At 42.8% G+C, this 24,135-nt stretch overlaps 1 protein-coding gene across 7 annotated transcripts in view; it reads left to right on the top strand.

Annotated features, from left to right (window-relative positions):
• The window catches only part of TNIK (TRAF2 and NCK interacting kinase), a 318,965-nt gene that overhangs the window by 168,827 nt on the left and 126,003 nt on the right, over window positions 1–24,135 (top strand). For all 7 annotated transcript variants that reach the window (XM_090055644.1, XM_090055648.1, XM_090055647.1 and 4 more), the window contains exons 3-4: window positions 13,458–13,514; window positions 22,655–22,780. In XM_090055644.1, coding sequence (XP_089911770.1) covers window positions 13,458–13,514; window positions 22,655–22,780 — 183 coding nt within the window. The remainder of the gene's footprint in view (window positions 1–13,457; window positions 13,515–22,654; window positions 22,781–24,135) is intronic.

Below are 24,135 nucleotides of genomic sequence, written 5' to 3'. Positions count from 1 at the left end.
GCTATGCCATGTCTGGTTTGATGGCTGGCTAAAATAGAAATGTTGCCCTTTTGAGTGATGGTACCATTTCCTCCTTTCATTGAGTTCAGTAGGCACTGGATCAGACCCTTTTTAATAAAGGAAGAATTTGTGCATGTATTACCAAACAGTAGGTAGGTAAGTGCAATAGCTATGTAATCAGTAGCTTTGGAGGTCACAGGTAGGATTTAAGTGGTGCAATGGCTGTAAACGAATCGTATGCACATAGAAACCCTCTCTAAAAGCTAGAGAGACATCCCTATTTTATCAGTTCTGGTCTGCAGGAACACTGAGCCTTTGAATGGGACCATTAGGCATTGTGATCAGTCCAGAAGCAGCCAGATAGCCATTCCTTACTCCTTTGTTAGCACTCTGGGTGACCTCTGGCCAGCAATTGGTCTGAATTTCACCACTGGAGAATGGTGAGAATACTGCATCATTCCTTTTTGTAAAGCGCTTTGGCATCTGTGGACGACAAATACTCCATAATAGTGCAATGGTAATAGTTTTGCTCTGTTCATGCAGGCAAAACTCCCAGTCTCTTGATGAGTGTTGCTGGAGTAAGAACCGAAGGATCAGGCCCTTTCTCCCCATACTTGTCAAATGACTACTGTCTTTTCCATTGAGAAGGAAATTTTTCTAAGAGGTTCAACACAAGGCCCATTTATGGCTTAACCCCTGCTTAAGTCCTAAGGCTCATGCTGGCTCTTTCTCTTTTTCACTCTGAATATTTGTTCGCTGTATGAAGAAGGCCTTTTTTCTGATATACTAATAGCAACACCTGCACAGGCTAATGCTGAGTAAATGTAAACAGAATGTCAGGGCCCAAAATACTTCAGTGAAGCAATTGAAATGTATTACTGTACTGTCCCATTACTTTACCAACTTTTTCCCCATGCTGACCCTGTGGTGTTTTATGGACTATGAGCTATGCAAGCTGTAAAACGCAACTTTTCTCATCTTCCTTATTCACATAAGTTAGAGTTATTTCGGTACAATCCAGTGCCCTTGTCAAGTTAGCGATAGCTGGGATAACATTTGGAAGGGAGTTAAAGCATGAATTTATGTTCAGATGAATGTTTAATAAAAATTATGACAGCGTAGAAGTTTATACTTGAATAATCTTGGGTTTATTCATGAACCTGACAAAAGCAAGGGATATATGTCAGGCTCACGTGTGTGTGCACATGCTCTCTCAAATGCGCTCTCTAATGTGTGTGTATTTGTGCTTTTTGTTTGTCACCATGTGCATCATGATGCAACTCGGTGCTATATAGGCAAGAATGCAAGATGGGAGCCAAAACTGGCAGTTTCATCATAAGTCAAACTGCCCAGTTTGCAAGTTTGTTTTGTTTTTTTTGAGAAAGTAAGGTGGCTTTGTTTTTGTCTTTTAAGTACCAGAATTTGAAATTATTTTTACCTTTACAGAAAAAAATCCTGTGGAACTGAATCCTGTAAACCCTTTCTATGATAAGTAGTCTTTGCGCATGTGGATAGATCCATCCATATGCTGGGGACTAACTGAGTAAGCCTGGTTCTCTAAAGTTAGGCTGTGTAGGATCACGTGGAATCTCTATGCAGTGCTAGCATAAAGCTCCCTCTTGTTCTGTTATCTTTGTGTTAAACCTTGTTGCAACCCCTAGGTTTAATTGCTGCCCTTCCTTTAAGAGAGCTGTAAGAGACAGCACTACACACACAACAAAGGAAAATGTAAGGCTGTTCAATAATTCAAATGCTTTGTGGCAGGGCTTTGACTCAATATTGTTGGGAAAAGGAGGTTTAGGCACTGCTCAGGTGGCAAAGGAGAAGGACCTTTCACCAAGGGTAGTGTGGGGGCTCTGAGAGAAGGCAAGAACTGGTTTGAGGTACTGGCTTCTTGGGGTTTTGAGCAAGAAGACTCTCGGGTTGTGTGATGTCCTTCTCCCCACTTCGTTCCCCCCCCCCCCCCTTCCTGTTGAGAAAATCAAGAGGTTTTATCATGTGAATGGCGAGAATTGCTTCAAAGATTCCTAGCTCCCATCTCAGCTTCTCTTCCTAGCTGAAAGAGAAGATCCTGAAATTTGGCTAGCAGCTGAGGTCAAAAGAGAGAAGATTGCTGCTACTAATCTATTAACATTTATAATTAGAAGCTTGCCCACAATGAAATGCAAGCACATTTGGGATGCAGCATATCAGCTGTTTTCAAACGGCATGCTACAATAGGGGACAGCTTAAGGCAGAGGAAGCGACGTCTTCAGGGGTTGGTGGTTAGGCAGAACATGGTCAGTTTGTCCCCCCTCAAACCACCTTCTCTTCAATAACCACAAGGAGCTAGAACCTCATGGAGCTTTTTTAATCTCATGTGAAGAGTCTGTCCCCCCAGCAGCACGATTCCCTAACAGCCAGGAAGGGTCTGATTTACTCAGAACTGACTTGCCTCAGGACAGCACAGCCACCTGTAACCCCAGTGTCTGCAGTACTTGGAGCTTTGGGTTGCTTGAAGGATTGAATGGATGTTCCTGAGGGCATCCCATGTAAACGCTGAGTCAGTTCAATCTTACCTGTGTTGGTGAGAGCTGGTAACATAATATTGCAAAATGTGCGGTGGGGAATAGAAGTATTCTTAAATTACCTCCACTTTGGTAACTCTTCTGGCAGCGTTTTGTAATCCATGCAGGTGGAGAAACAGGGCTAATTAAAGGGGTATATGTTATAGCCATGTTGGTCTGAGGACACAGGCAGATGAGATTCTTTGGGTAAATCTGATATCTTTTATTAGACCAACTCAAATAGTTGGAAAAAGTCAAAGAGCTGAAAAAATAGTTGGAAAAATTTTTCTAACTATTTGAGCTGGTCTAATAAAAGATTTACCCAATGAGGCTTGAGGGCTGTTTAAATGCATCTCAGGCTCTGATAGATCCTCTTCAAAGTAAATACTCTTCATAGCTGTACAGAGTAGTATTCTACTTTGGGATTCCACAATGTGTAGATGAGTTGTCATCATTTTGGAGACTGAGCCTGTGTCAAGAGAACAGAAAAAGGAAGAAAAATGAAATCATTGAGATCTAAGGGGAGGGTTTGCACTGTTTGTCACTTAAGCTAGGGATAGACATTCAAAAAGCTGGAGCCTGAATTGATTCAATCTTTGCAAGTTAGTCTAATCTGCCTAGGTTGAACCAATTTGCAAGTGTACAGACATTCCCTCTTGACTGAGGAAATGCAGGCACGTGCCTGCAGTTGCTCAGGCCAGGAGTGGGGGGGGAATGACATGACAGGATGTGGGGTGCTAGAGTCTGCCCTTGGCGGCAGGGAAACTATGCTGGGGTTGGCCAGCCTGGGCAGTAGCCTGGGCTGAACTGGCCGTGGAGGGGGGGTTTAATTCCCTGCTCTCTCTCTCACCAGCAGGGACCTGAGCTGGGGTCCACCAGGCGCTGTCTTGTCACTGCTGCAGCATCGGGGCCAAGCATGGCTAGACACTGGCTGGCATGGCCTCCTGAGACAGAGGGGGCAGGGATGAGAGGTTATTTTCCCCCAGTTCCCTCTGCCCTCAGGGGACTGCAGCCAGGATCTGCCCACCCCCCGCCACCACTGCTCACTCCCTGCTTGGGGCAAGCAGAGGAATAAGCCCTCTCCTGTCCCCTCCACCAGATGTTGGAGGGAGGGTGGATAAACCCTATCCCCTGCCCCCCACGCCCTCAAGGGACCCTGCTGGCTAGCCTCTGGTTGTGCCCCAGCCCGGCTGCTGGAGCAGCAAGGGGCCAGAGCTCTTGATGAGGGTAGCAGCCTCCTTAGGTGGGGGCAGGGAGCAGGCTTATTCCCCCCTCTGCCTCTGGAGGACCGCAGCAGGGTCTGCTTGCCCCAATCGCCACTGGTGTCCACTCTGTGCTCAGGGCAAGTGGCAGAATAAGCTTCTTCCTGCCCCCCTCCCTCCAGCATCCAGTGGAGGAGGCTTATTCTGCCACTTGCCCCAAGCAGGCAGTGAGCCGTGGCAGCAGTCAGGGTGGGCAGATCTGGCTGCAGTCCCCCAGGGACAGAGCGGATAGAGGAGGAGCCCCCTCTCTGCCCCCTCTGAGACCATGCTATGGCTGGTGTCTGGCCACAACCAGCCGCACTGCTGCAGCAGTGAGGGGGGAGTGCCAGGATTGGGTCCCTGCCAGTGGGATAGGGAAGGGACAATTAAATCCCTCTGTAGCCAGTTCAGCCCAGGCCCCCGCTCCTGCCTGTCCCTGTTCTGCCTGGGGAGCAGAGGGGTGGGTGCTCAACTGGAGGAGAGAGCCCAGCCCAGAGAGCATGCTGGGATGCTGGGGGATTCTGGTTTAAGTTAAACCAGGAAGGGGCCTGGGACAGACATTGCATAAACCAGTTTGAGCTCAGTCAGTTAAATCTGAGTTTATATTCAATACTACATGCAACCAGATTTATCTCAAACCAGTTTCAGCCATTTTGGAACTGGTTTATATGCACTGAAATTATGTTCTGTTACACGTTTAAATCAGTTTGCGATCACTTAAAGCAGTTTGTGTAATGTCTGTCTGTAGCCTTACAGGTGCTGCCAGAAAAGCTAATGCTTGTATTTTATGCAAAGCAAAGCATGTTTGCCAACATATCTGCCATTCATTTTTACCAGGCATGGCCTCTGAAGAGATGATGAGCTGGAATATAAATTTCACAGCCTTTTAAAATCTGTCAATGTTAGAAGTAAAGAGGCCCAAAGTAAATAGCCTATATGTAGGTGGAGAATACAGAATTTTAAAAGAATAATTAATATATCCTTATTGTTACTGCATGCCATTATAAAGGAGGATCACCTTCATTTCTGAATGCAGAAGGGAAATGATATTCCATTAGTTGGGAACATTATCCATCCAAGAGACTAGATGTATGCTGTACTGATTCAAAGGGGCTGCAACGCTTGTCTTTCAGTGACAGCAGCTGCAACTTTATTCAGCATTTTCTGTAGCGAACAGTGTAGGCCCATCTGCTTAATTCTGTAGACACCTTGCTGGAAATGCTGTCAGATATCCATATGAGACTAAGAAACAAAATCAATACTACATGGTTTATTCCAAAGACAGGAGTGCAGAGCAGCGTAGTCTGCAATGAGAACACCATACACCTTCCACAGGCTGTCAGTAGGTACTTTCCCGAGCTCCTCTGATGGGTGGCCATCTGAGCTTTTGTCTAGTCATTATTCTGATTTCCTTAAAAGCCTTGGGGCCAATGGTCCTAATGAAGTCAAAACAACGCTTTTCTTTTAATGGGAGCAGGACAGGGTTTTAACAGGTGCTGAGCTGTCTTTAGCTTTCCTTGACCTTGCTGGGATGTTGCATATCACAGTCAGAAGCATGGTCTGGAGAAGGAAGTATGGTTTCGTAGTTTCAGGTTGAATCCTAGGTTCTGTTCCTATTAATGTAAAAAAGTTATAAGCCCTTGAGAGCCATATTCCAGTGATTTTTATTATTATTATTTTTTGGGGTGGGGTGTGGGCTCCTCCATTCTCAAATGACAGTTTTAAAATCGTGTGGCCTGATTCAGAAGAGCCAAGTATTCATGCTCTCACTTGGTGCACTAAACCAAGTTTAGTTAAGTGTTTAGTTAAGTGTTTGAATGGGAGTTTAGCTCTTCTGAAAAATCTGGCCTCGATTGTGGGTACTAAGCATCCAAGCACTTCTACAGCTTGACTTCAGATTCTCTGAGCAGTTAATGAGAGATGAAGCTAATAGGAGGTTTGAGTGCTCAGCCCCTCTGTGGCTAGACAAAGGGTGTGGAGGCAAGGAACAGGGAACTAATTAGGGTCTGTGGTCTGATTATTCAAGAGTGACTAGTGATGTTGTTGAGTGTCTCCATTTTTAAGTGGAGACCTCTTTGAAGAAGTGCTGCCTGCTCCCACCTTCCCGTTGAAAATTGATCCATTGAGACATCTTCTTAACTTGAGTCCCATCAAAACGGAGACACCAGAACCCAGTAGCCACTTGAAAATGTTAGGCTACTATGCTAGTTTTTAATAAAAAAAAAAGCAAAAAAAAAAGCAAAACTAAGTTGCTGTTTATTTGTTCTCCATAGCAGGTGAGTCGTTTTGATGGGGGAGGGGGCAGGCACTGGCTACAACAATGGCCTATTCTGCCATTGACAGTGAGTGGAAGAATTGAAAGAAGTAGGATTTCTTGTAGGCTGTTGACTGCAGCTGCTTTTTTCTGGCTTAACCCTTGCTTGCATTGCATTCCTGCTGGTCACAGTAGGAGGGAATATATCCTAAATGAAAATGCAAGTAGTGTTTTGATAAATCTGTGAGTGGTTACATAGAAGAGGAATGCAGGCATTTGGTTCTAACATTGATTTAAAGGAAAACTCCTGTGTGTTTAGATCAAAGGTTCTACAGATGCACGTGTTATTTCAAAGCGATAATATATATTGCTAAACTCCAAATGTAACACACATTGGTGTGAAACATGCACAGAAATTTCTACTTTATTATAGTGACAGGTGCTTCTGAACACGCAGAAGAGGACTGCTGTTTTTCTGAGGCAAAGAGGTTTATGATGATTTTCTCATCTCCTTCCTTCTTACCTGGACTCTTATGGCAACAAGTGGTTTTTCCATACCCAAATATGACCATGACATTGGCAGCCCCATTCCCCACATCCAGTTTGACCTTGCGGGAGATGCTGATCTCCAGATTTTGTAAATATTTTTTTTTGCCCTTCTGAGTCATCTTGTGACCTTCACCTTCACTTGCTGTTCTTGGGAAGCCTGAGAGACCCTAATCCTGCCACAGCTTTCTGCTGATCGATGCTTAGTCTTATGTAAAGCTCAAGATAAAGTCAAAGGCCAAGTTACATGCCACACAGACCTAGCAGCCCTGTCCTTCCCTTCTATAAACTTTCTCAATCAGTCCTGGCTTTCCTTGCCTAGTGGAAGGTGGTTATGAGTGATGAAGGATGAATTTTGGGTGGTTGGAGGGTAGGCAAAAAGTCTGGAGTTGAGGGAGAAAGAGCCGAGAGAAACTCTAGAATGCCCTGCTCCCAGAAATTGGGTCGCCGAAGCTTTAAGGTAGCTTTGAAATCTGGTCCTTGATGCATGGAATATTCATCCACTTTGATACAAGCCAAGGCAACGTCGTTGTCTTTAAAATGGAGTTAAAGAGAATGGATAATATGAGGAAAGGCAATGCACGTGCATGGTCCCAAACAAAGCTTTTATGTAGGATAAATGCTACAGCTGTATTGCTCAAAAAGTGTTTTCAGTAACCTTCAGTGTCTTCAATGGTCTGAGTATCTTTCGAGTTCTTTGGGAGTCTTTCACATTCACTCTTTCTTTTGTCAGTGTTATTACCAGACCCAGAGTTCATTTAATTAAATAAGAATCTTTCCATTGGCTTCAGTTTTAGCTTAATGTCAAGCCCTTTAAAGAGGAGGTCAAGCATAGTGAATTCTGGCCTTAGCAAAAGTAATTCTGTTCCTTTCCAAAAGACTCAAGGTATTAAAACATGTTCCAGTGTATTCTTTTGAACTAATGGGATCTGTTTTTTCTTTGGTTGGGGTCAAGTCTGTATTTGAAGGCAGCAGCAGCAGCCTTGGTTCTGGCCGGAACTGTCTGAAGCTCTTTGGTTTATGATCAGGTCTAAGTACGAATCTGTAACCTCTCTATGGCAGTGCAAAGTTCACACTGAGCAATTTTAGCACTTGGCACAAGTTTTTTAGACACCTCAACTCATCCTGAGTTCAGATCTGCTGTGAAGAAATGTCATCTTAGTGTCAAAAGGGACCTGCCCACTGGTCTGACCCTTTCCTAAGCCAGACTTGTTTCCATTTAAAGTAAAGTGCTGTTGAAACAGTGGCAACACTACTGGAATAATACTAAGGTCCCTTTTCTAGCTTTCACTTAAGCTTGCACGTACAAAGCACAGGATGTGGTTGCTAATACACAAGGGTTTTTAGTATGTAAAATTAGGATGCTAACTTAATTCCTGCATTGTACATGGTACTTGCATCATTTCTGGGTAGCCTAGGTAAGAATTTAGTGACTGTAGTTCAAAATAAGGAATATCTGAATTTGGCTTCCAGTGCAGAGAACACTTTTCAACACAAGTTGTATCACATTTTTGTGTTTATTATTCATAATGATGGTATCAGCAACAACACTGAATATCATAGGTCTTAAAGGGATTGGGTTTATAACTGTATTAAGGAAAAGAAAACCACTGTTGCTGATGGGATCCCTCTTCTGTTGATGAAATTGTGGCCTAATATAACTACACTGCTAGGACTTTGTACTGTAGATCAGACCTTAAATCATAAACAAAATTCCACCATCCCTGGATTAAAATGGAGCATGAATTTTGTGGTATAGTCCTAACTAGGACTGTCAAAACCCCACTGTGATTTCACGGAGGAAAGGTGGTGTTTTTCTGTTGGTCCCATAAACACTGAAGGGGGGGATGAGAAACTGGAGTTGTATAATAATTGATATTAGATTTTCCCAGCACTTCAGGATCTCAAATCAATGCATTGTTTTCAGCAGCATAGTTACTACTGTCAGAAGGCTCTAAAATTCCTAGTTGCAGTCAGCTGTTTACACATGTTGAGAAGCAGAAGCAGCTTTTAGGTGGGAACCAAAAAGGAACTCAAGCAGGCAATTAAGCAAAAATACAGAGTTGACTAGAATTTGAATTTTAAAAAGATCCCCTCAGTTAAATGCATCTTAACTGGGTATTTTTACTTTATTCTGCTTATATATAAATCATGAAAATCCTGAACAGAGGGAAAGGAGGGTGGTGGGCGCTCAGAGTCAAGCCCAGAATTCCAGAGCTGCTAGATTTACCGTTCAGTTCTGCATTGCTGTACAGGAGCTATGGAATAAATAAGTACTGTGACAGTCCCAGGAGACTCAGACAGCACCACTGTTCTTTTTTCTTCTTTCTACTGTATTCACTAATGGAGCTGTCAGTTGTGTGAAACACCAGAATTACTTTCTGTAACACTGTAATGTTTCAAGTCAAAGATGTGAATTAAAGACCCCAAGGCCCATTGCAAGCTGTGTGTTTGTCAAAAACAGAACAGGAAATACGATGTTTTTGGTGTCACAAATTGCTTCCCCTACCATGGCTTTCATTTCCTGAAGACTTGGTAAGCCTTGATTGCATCCAAGTGCATCCCCACTGTTGCTCTGTTGACACTAATGAAGATGCCCTAACTTTGATACACTAGCAGGGTTAATAAGTGTAAATTTGGGACTTGTTTTCCTAAATTTTGCTATCTAAATATGGTATTCTAGGTATTCCCAACTCTTTCTAAAAACAGTATCCAATGGATACTTAACAATGTTTGTCTAGGGGCTTTTACTGAGGAGACGAAATAGTAGTGCATAATAATTTTGAGTGACCTGATCTTAGCGGAGCCAGGGAGAATTTACTTATTGATTCAGTGGGACTGGAATGTTGCCCATTATGGATAGGTGGAGAAAAGCAGTGAGAAAGGGGCTACCCTTCTTCATTACATGTCATCAGTGGCCACCTTCAGGACAGCTATTGCTCCATCATTGACTTGGAGACGTTCCCTTTGGTGCTGCTGATTACATTGCATTCCTATGCTTTAGTAGCCAGAGTATACGTGTAATGGCTGAAGCTGATTCCTTGAGTCATTTTTCCTTTCTAGTTTATTCCTGCCAACACTAGGCATAATGCAAACCCCCAGTGTTCAATTAGCAGACATTTTTGCATGTACAGGTTGAAACAACATAGGAGCCCTGAAACCTGCTGTTGGTCCTCTCTTTGTCTTTCTAAATTTAAACCGGGCCATACTTTTTGAATTGTAAACAGTGCTGCCATTGGAATATGTACTGCTGCTCTGGCTGCATAAATCCCGTTATTAAATGAGCAAGAAATCCTAGTGGGTGAATTAGCTCCCTACTGAAATAAGCATTTAGATGGAATGAAATGCAGTAGCGTTCTCAGAAATCACCCTGCAGCCTGTAGATTTGCTTTTTTGTGCATCCAGAGTCCACCCACCAGTGATACTGCGGCTATAAATTCCAGGGGAGGAGAAGCCTAATGCCAGGCAATGAATGGTAAATCTGTACCCTGGTAAGGACGAGGCAAAGCTGTAGATGACTGTAATCTGCAGGAAAGTGTTACTGGAAAGTTGAAAGACCTGACATCCCCAAAGACTCCAGAGATAGTTTCAGCATCAAACCCACGTGGACAAGTTCTGCTGTCACGCTGTTTTAATTCTGGAACAACTCGACACTGAGAAGTTAGGCAGTTACTTTTACAATAGATACCAACATTCATTCCTCTGGCTTTTTCTTCTTTGCCCAAAATGCAATCAGACTAGAGGCCCCTCAGTTCTGCTGTTGCTGAGAGTGCCTAGTCTGCCTCATCAGCGTCTGGCTGCACACTTATTCCAGTTTTCTTTTCTTGTGCACCCAAGCACATGTCCTGAAATACAGAACAGTAATGCTGTTTCCCCAGGACTCTGGGATCCTCTCCAGTGACTCAGCTTTATTCATATAATTTGCAGAGCTTGATGTTAGACCGAAGGAGGTGGAATATTTCCATGTGATATGCTTCTGGAAGGACAAAGCAAACCTGCTACCTCAGCTTGGACATTCTGTTCTATTAATGTTCATCTCGTACAAATGAAGAATGTGATAGCTGCTAGGAAGGCATTTCCTAAAGCAGAATCTCATCTGTATTTGCATTTTCTCTAGTATTATATCTTTCCTCTGGCAGGACCTCAAGTACAGGGGGCTCTAGTGTGAGGCTGGGAGGTTTTCTTTTTGGGTGAGGCGGTAATAAAAACTGGAATTCTACATTCCTGTTAGGCACAAGGATAAAGGTACTGTTATTCCAAAGGTTCTCTGTTTTTGCTGGGCAAAGTGTGAAGGAAGAAGAAAAAACCATCAGGAAACTAGCTGGTGGCAGCTTCATTACCCTGCACTGCGCAGTCCCCAGCAGCTCTCACTGTCCAAGATCCTTTCACTAATTTGAGAGGCCCGGAAAGATGGAGTGTAGCAGAGCTCTACTCTTCAGTGCCTCAAGTGCACCCGCTCCCAGCCTGCCTGGAGTATCCAGACTGATGGGTCTGGGGATTGTTGGGCCCTGTTGGCCGACCCCAACTCCAAATTGCCGTGCGTTCCTTTTAAAAGTTGCTATGCGAGTGCAGGAGAGCCGCACCTCAGCCTCAAGTAGGTTTCGACCACAAGGCCTTGCTGCGTGAGACAGCATGGTCTGGTGAACAGAACACGAGATGGTGGGTCAGCAAATTGGCGTTCTTCCTGTGGGTTATTGACCGATCGTGACCTTGACCGAGTCCCTCTTCTTCATGCCTCTATTTCGCCTTTGTCTATTAGTGGTAAGCTCTGCAGGACAGTAGCTGCCACAGGATGCATCGTGTATGCTGCCTCATTCAGTGAGGCCTCAAAGTGCTCCTGCAATGCAAACAACAGTTGGGAAAATGTGTGAGCACTTTTGTGTAGCACCAAGGCATAAAAACTCTGGCCCACAGAGTTTCTTAGAGGAGAGGCACTCTTTCAGTTTTCTTTCTTGTTTATATTCTGCTCACGTGCTCTTTTAAACAGAAAATGGGGGAACTGTTTGTTGAGAAATTTTGATGTAAGGCTGTATGATTCATTGATGGGGGGAGCAAATGAACACAGCAAAATGAGGCACTTTACATGCTAAGCCACAATCTATTTTTGTCTCATAATAATGAGAGAGAGGATGGTTTGCACATGACCTAGCCTTTCAGGGGCTACCTCGTAGTCTGTAAAGATCAGAAAAATGAGTCCTTTCAGAGCCTTGCTCTTTACGCTTCACTTTTCTATTTTACTGCCAGCAGGGTTTGTTTTTGAGATCCTCTGACGTTATCTGCTGACACATGCTGACTGGTAGCAGCTCTTATGTTGTGGTTTACTTGATAGCAGTTTTGTTATTTTTAAAAGTCCATTGTCAGTTCACTTCCTTTTTGGAGCTTTCCCCCCTTCTGCTCCTTTTTTTGGTTACAAGATGGCTGAGTTGAGTGTTGCACAACAGCTGCCTTCTTACAGCTTTGCTAACTGTATCAGTGACTGAAAAACCAAAAGGCTCCACCTGTTGCAAGGAATCAAGGAGTAAGGCAGTATTTATCTCTCTGCCTATTTTCTTAAATGCCTTTCGCAAGCAAGTAACATCAGGTTGCTTGAGTACTCAGTGCAGGTATCAGTTAAACGGTGGAAAAAAGTACTTTAAAAAATGCTTTAAGGTTGCCCACTGAAAGTGGTGGACAAATATATTTTATCTTTGGTGTCCTTCATGAATGTTCAATGTAACTGTGCTAAGACCTAGCATTAGTAATCAATTTCTGAGTCAAGTGATTACTTTTAATTTCCCTCTCATGTCTGGCCAATATTTTAAACCCATGCATGGTTTTGACATACTTTCCCAGTTTACGCAGGCCACTAATTTTGAGCCCCATTCAGTCCTGGGGGCTCATCTTATCAGAAGTTGACAGTTAGGCTGTATTACCACCCTTTCCATTTTGTGATGTGCCCACATCAAATGAAATGAAGCCTATTCTTCTAATTGTTCCACCTCTAGTACCTCATTTAACATCAAAGTGCCGTTTCAGAGGTATATTAGTCATTCATCTGCTCAGTCATGAAGTGAATTATTGTTTCAGGCTGAAAAAAAATATTAAACTGAAAGAAGAACGATCTCTTTTAAATCCTTAATGTTTTTGTTGAGCTAGTTTGTTGCTGAAAATGTCAATGTGGTCGAAGCCCTGCTCAGAACTTAGAGGAGACGATGAAATCACTGAACGGTATTAAATTCTCTTGTAAGCCTTGTAATGTATTGCACCCCACATGTCTTAAGTTCAGTTTTTGATTGAGTGATTATCGGCAGCTTTGATCACAGAGAGAGAGAGAGAGCATGAGCATGGGATAGCTGTCCCAGCATATTACCATGCTGCTCTGAAGAGTGGTCTGACGTGCCTGTTCAGAACAGCAGTGGAGTGGAGTTAGTGTCAGTCTGTACTTTATTGGACATTTATTCATAATTGCGTGGACAGGGGGGTGGTCTTTGTTCAAGACCTAAAACAGGAGTTTGAATCATGTTGTCCTTCCGATTGAGGGACAGTAACTGAGCTCTTTTTACAGTGAAGGTGTAATAAGCACTCTGAATCTTTTACAAACCGAACATATGGCGGGAAAATATGTTTCCCGTCATGGATGCTCAAGAAGATGACCTAAATTGTTGGGAGCGCTGCCAAAGAAGTAAGACTGCTTAAGGATGTTGTTGAAACAGTGTTATGGTGACACATTCTGAGATGTGTCTTATGAAGGAGAGTACTTATTATGGGCCAATCAGGAAAGGCTAGTAATCTTTTGAAGACCATATGACCATCGAATCTACTGAATTCTTGGTTCCAGTGTGTAACTTGAAGCAATGAAAAATTAAACTATTCCATTTTCTCTTTTGACAGGGTCGTCATGTTAAGACAGGACAGCTTGCTGCTATTAAGGTTATGGATGTCACTGGGGTAACGTATCCTCCTTCTGCTATTTCTATAGTTGTAAATTATTAAACAGGAATGGGAAAGAAATTGCATGTAAAAACATGTGATGGCTCATAAAAGGTTGCTGCTTATACGAGGCAAGTGTATTTAGGGCCCAGTTCTACTTGCATTGACGTCCATGGCAAAATTGCTTTAGGCTCCAGTGGAAGCAGGACTATGTACAAAATGCATTCTTTGTATAAATAAGTATGCCTTTTAGCAGAAAATATATCCAAAAGCCCCTTCCCCTTCCCCTCCCCCCTGCCCAAATCCTACCAGAACAACCAGAACAGCTGTTAAAAATGCAATTTTTGGTTCACAAGCAATTTCAAATTCAGAAAAAATCCATTCTAAGAACAAAATGGATTGTTTTACAATTTTTTTAGAGAACAAAAGATTGGAAAATTAATTTTGGGTTATAGGAGAATGAAAGGCCAGAAGGGACTCAAGAACTCCTGTGTCACTTGATCAAGGTAGGATCATCTGTATGCTATGCCAGACAAATATTTGTCTACAACTTAAAATTTCCAGTGAGAGAGACCTCCCTGTCTCTCTAGGTAATCTGTTTCAGCCTTAACTGCCTCATCATTAGAAGGGGTTTTGGCTGTAGCTGTGTTGGTCTAGGGACATAGCTTTCAGGCACAAGTACCCTTCTTCAGGCATTGGGAGACTCTACTGTTGTTCTCTTTCCTTGGAGATCTCAGAACAAGAGCAGTCTCCCTATGCCTGAAGAAGGGTACTTGTGCCCAAAGCTTGTGAAGAACTTTGTTCCATCTACTCAGTTGGTCTAATAACAGATATCACATCTAGCCAAAGAAACTTGCCTGCTGTCATCATTAGAAAGTTCTTTTCTAATTAAGATTTCCTACATTCCAGTTTAAGCTGCTTGTCCCTTTCCTTATTGACACAGAGAATAATTCATCCCAATTCTTTTTTACAGCTACCAGTTCTGTATTTATAGGCTGTTATCAGATCTCCCCCTTCCCACTCCTTTTGTTTTCCAGACTAAATAATCCCAAATCTTTCAACGTTTTGACTTTACATGGTTTTTAGACCTAAAATAATTTTGGTGCTTTGGCTGCTTTCCCATTTGTTTATAACTTTCTTGACATGCATGGCCCAAAACAGGGCATGATACTCCAGAGCTGGCCTGAGCTCTGATGACTAGAATATAAGATTCATTCTGGGTGTGTCTGCACATGTGTATTTAATGTGCATTAGCCCAAATTTTTAAGGTGCATTAAGGGCACATGTCTACATGTGCGCACTTTTAATGTGCTTTAAAAATCATGATTTAAGGCTGTTCTAGCCTAAATTTGATACCTGCATGAATAGTTAAATCACATTAGCGAGCATGGAGATGCACTAATGCGCATTAATGTGGTGTATGTCCGTTGACTTGGGACTAACTTTAGTCCCAAGTTGGGCTGCACACCCATGTTAGTGTGCATTAGTGCGTGGACATATGGATGTGCACCTAAATCACCTTAATGTGCATTAGGCTAATGTGCATAAAGTTTAGGTGTGCATAAAAGCACATATAGACATGCCAACTGACATGCATACAACTCTTCTGTTAATACAGCCCGCAATGCTGTTAGTTTTTTTTCCCCTCCAACAGTATTACCTTGTCCACTCCTATTCTACTCTTGAGTCAGTATAACCCCAGGATCCTTTTCTGCAGTATTGCAGCCTAGCCATTTGTTCTCCATTTTGTATTTGTGTGTTTGCACTTGTCCTTATTGAATGTCATCCTAGTTATTTTAGACCATTTTTCTAATGTATCCAGGTAGTTTTGCATCCTAACTTAATTCTCTAAAGTGCCACTGTTCCCATCCAATTAAACATCATCTGCAAATGTAATAAGACTTCACTTGGTTCCATTGTCTAAGACATTAATGGAGATATTGAAAAGTACTGGACTTATGACAGATGCCTGGGAAGACATACTTGATACCTCTTCCTAGTTTGACATTAAATCATCAGTGCTGTTCCTCTGAGCATAATTATTCAGCCAGTAATTCAGCTACCTTATCTGTTTCCTTGATTCACTTATCAAGAGATCATGACAGACCACATAAAATTTTATTGAAGTGGAAGTTAATCACATGCATTGCTCTTCCCCATCCACAAGCCCATAGAAGGTCAATAAATGTTTTTTTTAGGATTTTGAGTTTCCTTACAAACTGTTGAATGCTTAAAAACAATTAAAGTATTTTGAAAAAAGTTGCTTCAAATGAAAAATTTTAATTGTTTCAAAACTGTTAAAACTGACCCACTTGAATTACTTGTATTATGTTTTATCTTTAAAACATTAAAATCACATGTCTCTTGTTTCTCCCAATCTCCATTTTTCATTGAGAAAATGTATGAAAAAATTCATACAGTTCTAGTTGTAGCTTTTCTCATATGTAATTTTTTCAGGACAGGAGCTGCCAGTTTTTTAAACTAATAAATGAGTTGAAGCAGCTACACTATATGTTTCTAGTTAACACAGGTTATAACTGTAGAGAAAAATGTATTGCAAAACATGGCTATTCTGGAATTTATACGAGACTGAATTTTGAACTTGTTAAATAACAAATTAACTTGATTAAATAGTAAGACTAAGGCCTAATTACATCCTAGAAGGTCACAGAAAAAACCAGCAGTTTTCCAGTAATTCTTGGAAGTCTAAGCAGATAACTTGAAGATGCATTTGAAAGAGCTTTATTGAAGAAATCACTTTTTTTTCTGGTCAGTGAAACTCTACCTTTTGTAACATAGGATTTGATCCAGACTCTGCAATTGCATGTTTGTAATTGGTTTTCAGGAATACAGCATATTAGAAATTTCCTAGCTACATAGGTATGAGTACAGTCAGTAGGCCTCGGCTATGTGTTTAGATTTACCTTAAATGCTATGAGACTTGTTACACTTCATCAGTGTTGACCATATGAAGGAACACCTTGAGAGGCTGGACGCCTTCAAGTCAGCCAGCCCAGACAGTTTGCACCCCAGCATACTTAAGGAGCTGGCAAACATCACAGCTCAGCCACTGGCACAGATCTTCGAGAACTTGTGGTGCTCAGGCAAAGTCCCCGAGGATTGGAAGAAGGCCAACGTGGTGCCTATCTTTAAGAAAGGGAGGAAAGTAGATCTGGGGAACTACAGGCCCATCAGCCTGATCTCTATCCCAGGGAAGATCTTGGAAAAAATTATCAGAGACCACTCTTGACAAACTGGCCGATGGCAACATCCTGAGGGATAGCCAGCAGGGGTTTGTTGCAGGTAGGTCTTGCCTGACCAATCTCATCTCCTTCTATGACCAAGTGGCATATCACCTGGATAAGGGAGAAGAGATTGACGTCATATCTGGATTTTAAAAAAGGCTTTGAGCTGGTGTCCCATGATCTCCTCATGGAAAAATTGGCCAACTGTGGCCTCGGCTATGCCACAGTCCGATGGCTGGGGAATTGGCTCTGAGGTCAGACCCAGAGGGTGGTAGTCGACCAAAGTCAATCATCGTGCTGTGCCGTGACCAGTAGGGTCCCCCAAGGGTCTGTTCTTGGACCTATACTCTTCAACATCTTCATTAATTATGTGGGCATTGGTGTCAAAAGTGGACTGGCCAAGTTTGCCAGTGACACCAAACTTTGGGGTAGAGTATCCTCACCTGAGGACAGGCTGGTGATCCAGGCCAACTGTGACCAGCTCAGAAAATGGGTGGATGGAAACCTGATGGCATTCAACACCCAAAAATGCAAGGTATTCCACCTTTGGAAGAAAAACCCGCAGCATGCTTATAGGCTTGGCAGTGGTATGCTTGCTAGCACTGCAGCCAAAAGGGACTTGGGGGTCACGATTGACCACAAGATGAATATAAGCCACCAATGTGGTGTTGCAGCTGGTAAAGCAAGCAGAACTCTGGCTTGCACCCATAGATGCTTCTCTAGCAAATCCCAGGATGCCATCCTCCCACTGTACTCTGCCTTGCTGAGGCTGCAGCTGGAGTACTGCATCCAATTCTGGGCTCCACAGTTTAAAAAGGGTGAAGAAGCTTGAGAGAGTCCAGAGGAGAGCCACATGCATGATCAGAGGGCAGGAGAACAGGCCTCATGATGAGAGGCTGTGAGCTATGGGACTCTTCAGCCTGGAAAAGCACAGGCTCAGGGGGAACCTGGTGGCTACCTATAAGCATATAAGGGGTGTGCATCAAGATCTGGGGGAATGCGTGTTCACCAGCGCACCCCAAGGGATGACAAGGTCAAATGGTCACAAACTCCACCAAGACCATTTCAGGCTGGACATAAGAAAAAACTTCTTTACTGTCCAAGCCCCCAAAGCCTGGAACAGACTGCTGCCAGAGTCTGGACTACTTTGGACTCCTTTAAGAGTCAATTGGACGCTTATCTTGCTGGGATCTTTTGACCCCAGCTGACTTCCTGCCCCTGGGGCACAGGGCTGGACTCGATGATCTTCTGAGGTCCCCTCCAGCCCTAATGTCTATGAAATCTGTGAACCCTCAGAACATCTATAAGCAATCTGCTTTGGATTACTGAGATAAAAATGTATGGAAGCCAAATGTAAATAAATACATGGGAGATGAGAAGCAGGAAGTTGTAGTTTACCTCATTGTCTCCACAAGTCAAGTTTTATAAAATGAATGGCCAGAGAGGTACCAAACAGGCCAAACATGTTACAGGTATTGCACAATTACCTGGAGACCAGCCAGAAGTGCAAAGTAGCTATCACACAATAAAAAGCTCAAACCAGCTATAAAGTTAGACCTTGAAAATGTGTACTGACTTGTATAGTTGATTGCTATTGAGCTTTAATTTTCATGTCTAGCAGGGTTTCCTCTGCAGCTGGGAGCCTGTGTGAAACCCCTGAGCCCTGGCTGCTGTGATCCACAAAGCTCAGGGGTATGTGAAACCCCCAGGACTGCATGGGGCTCTTGGTGAACCCAGACCCGCACGGGGCTCTTGATCCCGGGTGAGCTTCATCCACAGCTGGGACCAAGAGTCCCCGCATTGGACAAGTCTCTGAGTCCCAGCTGCACCTCACAGCCACAGCTGACAGGGCTCTCAGTCTTGGCTGCACATGGCCCCTGCAGCTAGGAGCTGCTTAGCAAAAGGTTCTTCCAGCTGTGGGTACCTGCTTATCAATGGAGGAGGAGCCCAATTCTGGGCTCCCCCTATACCAACAGCAAGGTGCAGTTGGGTCTAATGCATGATCTACACAATTCTGCTTCCTACGCATGTGTGGCATGGCAGGAGGTGCAGTTGTGTGGATCATGTATTAAAATAGTCATACCTTTACCTGCACATGTAGAGGGAGCCTTTGTCCTTCATGGTGCATTCAGAGTTCCTTTCTTAGCCTAGCATTAGGTAAGTCTGAGTCAGGGCTTGGTTCAACAGCTCTGAAACAGCAGCAGCTGCTGTAAACGTATTTTGAAAGACGGTAGCCAAAACCCAGTGATAAACAGCTTTTGCAAAATATCTTGGGTCTCACCTTTGAATAGGTTGATATTAGCTGGTTTTGGATCCAAACCACTACCTGAGGGTGGATTGGGATACAGAGATTTAAGTATGAATCTGCTGCACTACTATTTCAGAGCTCTGGCGCAGGCAAGGCTGGGCTGACCAAAATTAACAGTAATTTTTAACTTTCCCTTCTTGTTTTTTACAGTCAAATTAACAGAAAACTGAGCTTCACCAGGGCTTTGTTCTGCTTGTCATTGCCCCATTAAAAGCCGACTTTCTAGCTCCACCTAATCCTCATTCTACCTTTGGACTGAATGAATGAGTGGGAGAATATGCCAATTACAAGGGATCACAGTATCAGCTGAACAGTTGCAGGAAAAAAAAGTTCATAAATCAAGAACTTGTCTACAGTTTCCCAGATAAAGTGGAAAATTCCTGTGTTAAATCAGCTAGCAGCTACTCCATCACCCTTATCTTTGTCTCTGTACTGAAAATGAACCTGTTTTGCTTAAAACCTATAATCCTCCTGACCACAGTGCTTAATGTGTTTAACTTAACTATGTTCTTGCTAATTATATAGTGCAGAAGGTTGCAGCAAAAGGCCTACAAATTACAGCAGTTGGTCAGTTTGGGTAGTTGCTATTTGAATTAACAAGGGAGATTTAATTTTAAAGGGGTTGGCCCTTCGGCATGCAATACGACCCACTTCACAGAGAGAATTGTAATAAAAGTGATGGAAATAGAAGCATGGTAACAAGACTGATATTACTGTCTGTGGTATGAGACATTTATGTTGGGAAGCTACAGTAGCACCAGAGCTTTGTGTAATAATTCCCCTTTTTTTCTTGCCTCCCCTCATTTTATCTTATGTCCTGCAGCTTTTAATTTCCTCAGAATTCACACTTTATCTCTGTGGTCCTTGTAGTCTCTTCAAAGTTTAATCTTTGTTTCACATTTATTCTTTATTTAAAAATCACTCTTACTTACAGATGGATCCAAAATAAAACTTGGATCCAAATGCCTTAGGCTGCTTGTAGATGCCATAGGGGGTTATTCAGTTTAGTTTTCCTTAAATTGAAATGGTGGGTTTTTAAAAATGCTACATCAGTGTAGGAAGAATTAAACTGAATGAAACTCCCGTGACATGTACGCAAGGGTGGGGGCCCGATCCTTACCTGCCTCTTTGGTGACGGCTGTATAAAGCTGCCGATGGGTCAAGTGGTCCCTGTGCTACGTGGGACCCCCCCCAGGGAACACCTGGCCCAGACAGTCCCAGGGAGCACTGATTCCCCCCTGCAGCGATGGAGGGAAGCAGTGGAGCCCCACACAGCTCAGGAAGGCAGACAGGCTCAAAAAAAAAATAAAAAAATCGGGGTCAGCGCTTTTTTTTTTCTTTCCTTCAGTGGATCCTGCCTGAACAGGCTGCTGCCAGGTCCCACAGCCCCTGAGCTGTGCAGGGCCTGCCAGGCCCTGAGCACAGCTTCTAGCGTGCCATGCAGTGTTGCACGTCTGAGGTGTTTTATCTTGCTACGTACCAAAGTCATTAAAGCGGAATATGCCGCTGAGCATGCAAACAGCGATGCCGTTGAAGTGGTGCAAAAGGGAATTTAAGCCACTTTAAAGGCCAATTTTGTGGCATGTACAAAGGCCCCTAGTGATCATCTCTGCTTTCATTAAAGCAGCAATTTTAACACTTTTTAAGTTACTGAAGGTCTGTGTGCATGTGTTGGCAGTGTGCAGGGATCATCCTGCCTAAGTGGACAGAATTCTAAACTCCAAATGCATCTATTCGGCACTTGTACAACCAGGCCTTCCTCTAATTGAAAAGCCTAAGAGTAGAGATGTGGTAGAGTCAAAATGTAGCTGATAAATTAAAATTTCTATATTTGCAGGACAAATAGTAGCCTAGATCTTTCTTCATTTGTCTGCAGATGAGATAAACTACCCCTAGTTTCCACCTTTCCTCTGGCAGATAAACCTGAGCAATATTTATCTGGCAGTTCAACATTGAACTATAGAAGGTGAGATGGACAAGGGCTTTAAGGATGCCGCCATACTCTAAATTGCAGCTGTTTGTGCCAGTTTCTAGTTGTCTGGTTGTAGTAGGCCTGTTGTAGTATAGTAGTCACTAAAACTGGTGATTGTTTACTCAAGCTGCAAAGAGTTAGGTCTTAATCTGTCCTCTTGCCACTTCCACCAGTCCCTTAATCATTTTTGCTGCTCCTCCCTGAATTCTTCCTTAAAGACTATGGTAATTTACTCTCTCTCTCTAGTAGTTCAGAAAGAAATCAGTGGTTCTCTCCATGTGCTGTATGACATCTGGTCCGAAAATATAGTTCTTCAGAAGGAGCTTGCGTGTGCAGTTTAGCTGATCACCAGGGCATCTTTTCATTTGCTGAAGTCTCCCTCTGACTTCAGATTATAAAAATGAAGTTGGAACAAAACAGATGGGGGGAAACAAGAGTAATAGAAAAAGAAGGAAGTTGAAATCATCCTGTGCTCTGTAGAATAAGGCTAATCAACAGCAAGGTGTTAGCTGTGGTTTCCAGCTAAGCGGTCTCTGTGGAATTCCAGCATGTGGAATTTCAGTCACTTTAGGATAAAATTAGGCTCTATTCAATCAAATGTAGTGGGAGGAGAGAAAAAGCAAATAATGAAATGTAGAATCTCAAAATGCACGTACACATAATTCTCTTACCCAGAATCCAGCTCAGCCATTGCTGCTTTTCAGCCAAATTGAGCTGGCATGTAAGTAATTAATAACCTTTCCGTATAATATTAATAAGATCTGTTATTTTAAAAAAGTATTTTTTTAATTGGTTGATATAAGTGAATATAGCAACAACGTATTGAATAGTATGTTGATTTCAGCATAGGAAGATTTCATTTCCAAGACTGACTTCCTAGAATAAGCCAGGAGAATCACTGACAGGGATATAATATAAAATGTGAAACAACCATAACATCTAAAAGCTAAGCATCATAGTCTCTCTTGGTCACACAAACACAGAGTCTCTCTTTGTAGTCAAGAGCTCAGCAACCTCAAGAGTTTTTGGTAACAATCTCAAAAACCTGTCATGCACTGGCTAACATGAATCTGCCACCTTGGAGAAGGTTTGAAGTTCTTACTACCTGAGGGCTGTTTAGTTGCCCATATAAAATGTGCAGGTGTCCTACATTAGTTTTCTCATTGCACCTGGGAATCTGACTTGGAAGCAAAGCCAAATTCTAGTGTACTCGGGCAGTGAAGTGACTTCTCACCATCATGGTAGCGTTCCCTGTTGAGGCATGTAATTTGGTTCGTATGGGAAAGCTTGCACTTCTGTTGCTCCTGCTGTTCCTGCTCTTTGGACAGGGATAAACTAACGCGTTTCACCAACATGGAATTTACAGAAAAATTACCTTTTAAAATGTTTGTAGTCATAACTTTTAAACTTCCGTGGTTCAAATATGATCCCCTTCCCTTGAATTGGAATCACACCAACTTCTGTCAAATCAGAACTTGTGAAAGGCATACATAAATTAGAAGAATAAGAAAAATAACAGGGGAGGGCATGAATGTGGCCTATTGTAAATTAACTGTTACAAAGATGAAGAGAAATCGCATCATGAAAAATCTGTGAGGTGTCCTTTGGTGTCACTGAGTTTTTCTTCTCCCAGGATGAAGAGGAAGAGATCAAACAGGAAATTAACATGTTAAAGAAATATTCTCATCACCGTAATATTGCTACATATTATGGTGCTTTTATTAAAAAGAACCCACCGGGAATGGATGATCAACTGTGGGTAAGTGTTTTTCTCTTTCCTGTAAACTCCAAAAGCTATTACTTTGTGTCGATCTTTCCTGGAAACCATGCTTTAAAAAATGTGTTTCCATGCTTTTATAAAACTCTTGCAAGCTAAATTCAGAAAACTGCTCTGTTTTGCACAGTTAACAGCTGGGGACAGGATTATATCTTTGTTATAGGATGGGATGAAGACAAGCAAATGTGGTGAAATTTTTGGGGGCAGGAAGTTTGCCCAAAGCATTATCAGTTAGAAGATGGAAGTCGCATGCTTCGACTCTGGGAGTTCTAAACACTCGCGCTTCCCACCACCTGGGGTTGCAAATGCGAAACACCTCGCGCAGTCCTTTCAGAAGCCGCCTCTTCTGCTCCTCTGCACCTGAGTGCACAGCTTAGGATTCAGTGAGCATCTGTCATTTGGTTCCCCCTGACTTTGGGGTTCAGATCGATTCCCCTAGAAAGGAAATGGTCATGATCTTAATCCAAAATCTAATCGATATTTGTCCAGCCCACATCTGGCAGCATCTGCTGCGGAAAGACCCAGGGCTGCAACATCAGCAAGCGTGTTGCTATTCAGGATTCCAGTCAGTGCTTTGACACTTTTACCTCTTGGAGACATTAAAAATTAATTAAAGAGGGTTGTGCCAGACTCTGTTCTTGGTTACACTGGGGTAAATCTGTGGTAACCCTGCAAGTAGCAACAGTGTTGCTGCGATCAGCCTTCTACCCAGTAATTACAGCTTCTGTTTTTATCTTGGCAGTTTTAGGGGAGGACACAGGGAGGTCATGTCAAAAAGGGTAAAGAGAATGAGATGAAAACCTAGCTTAAATACAGCACCCTGGGTATTATTCTCTATTCTAACTAACACTTATTTCCCCATAGAACAGCAAGTAACTAGAATTGTGCTTGTGCTGTGATCACCACGGACAGATATAAACATAGTAGTTGTCACGCTGGAGTCAACCTTTTGTAAGCTCAGGCCAGCATATCTTCCTTCAAGTTGTTTCTCCTCTGAAGTAATTAGACTGACTTTACTTTTCAAAAGTATGTGAGAGCCAAAGATTTTTTAGGGCTGTCTTTCGTTGGACTGGCTGTCTAGTTTGGATAAAATTAGACAAGCTTTTGAATGCAAGACATTCTTTGTCAGGTCCCTGGTCACAGGAAGATCAGCACAGCTATGCCTGGCTTCCAAATGTGCCTAGCTTCTTGTGATCACAGACCTGACTAAGAATGTCTTGCATTCAAAAGCTTGTCTAACTTTATCCCAACGACAGAGTTGGTACTAAAAGATCCTTGCTTGCTTCTTGCGTAAGTTCTTGACCATTATGGCTACAGCATCATGCTTACATTTAAAA

This window comes from Crocodylus siamensis, chromosome 6, assembly GCF_052110815.1.
Source record: "Crocodylus siamensis isolate JL-2025a chromosome 6, ASM5211081v1, whole genome shotgun sequence".
Classification (NCBI taxonomy): Eukaryota; Metazoa; Chordata; order Crocodylia; family Crocodylidae; genus Crocodylus; species Crocodylus siamensis.
The sequence above is the reverse complement of the archived record's forward strand: the minus strand, read 5'-3'. Positions and strand labels throughout refer to the sequence as shown.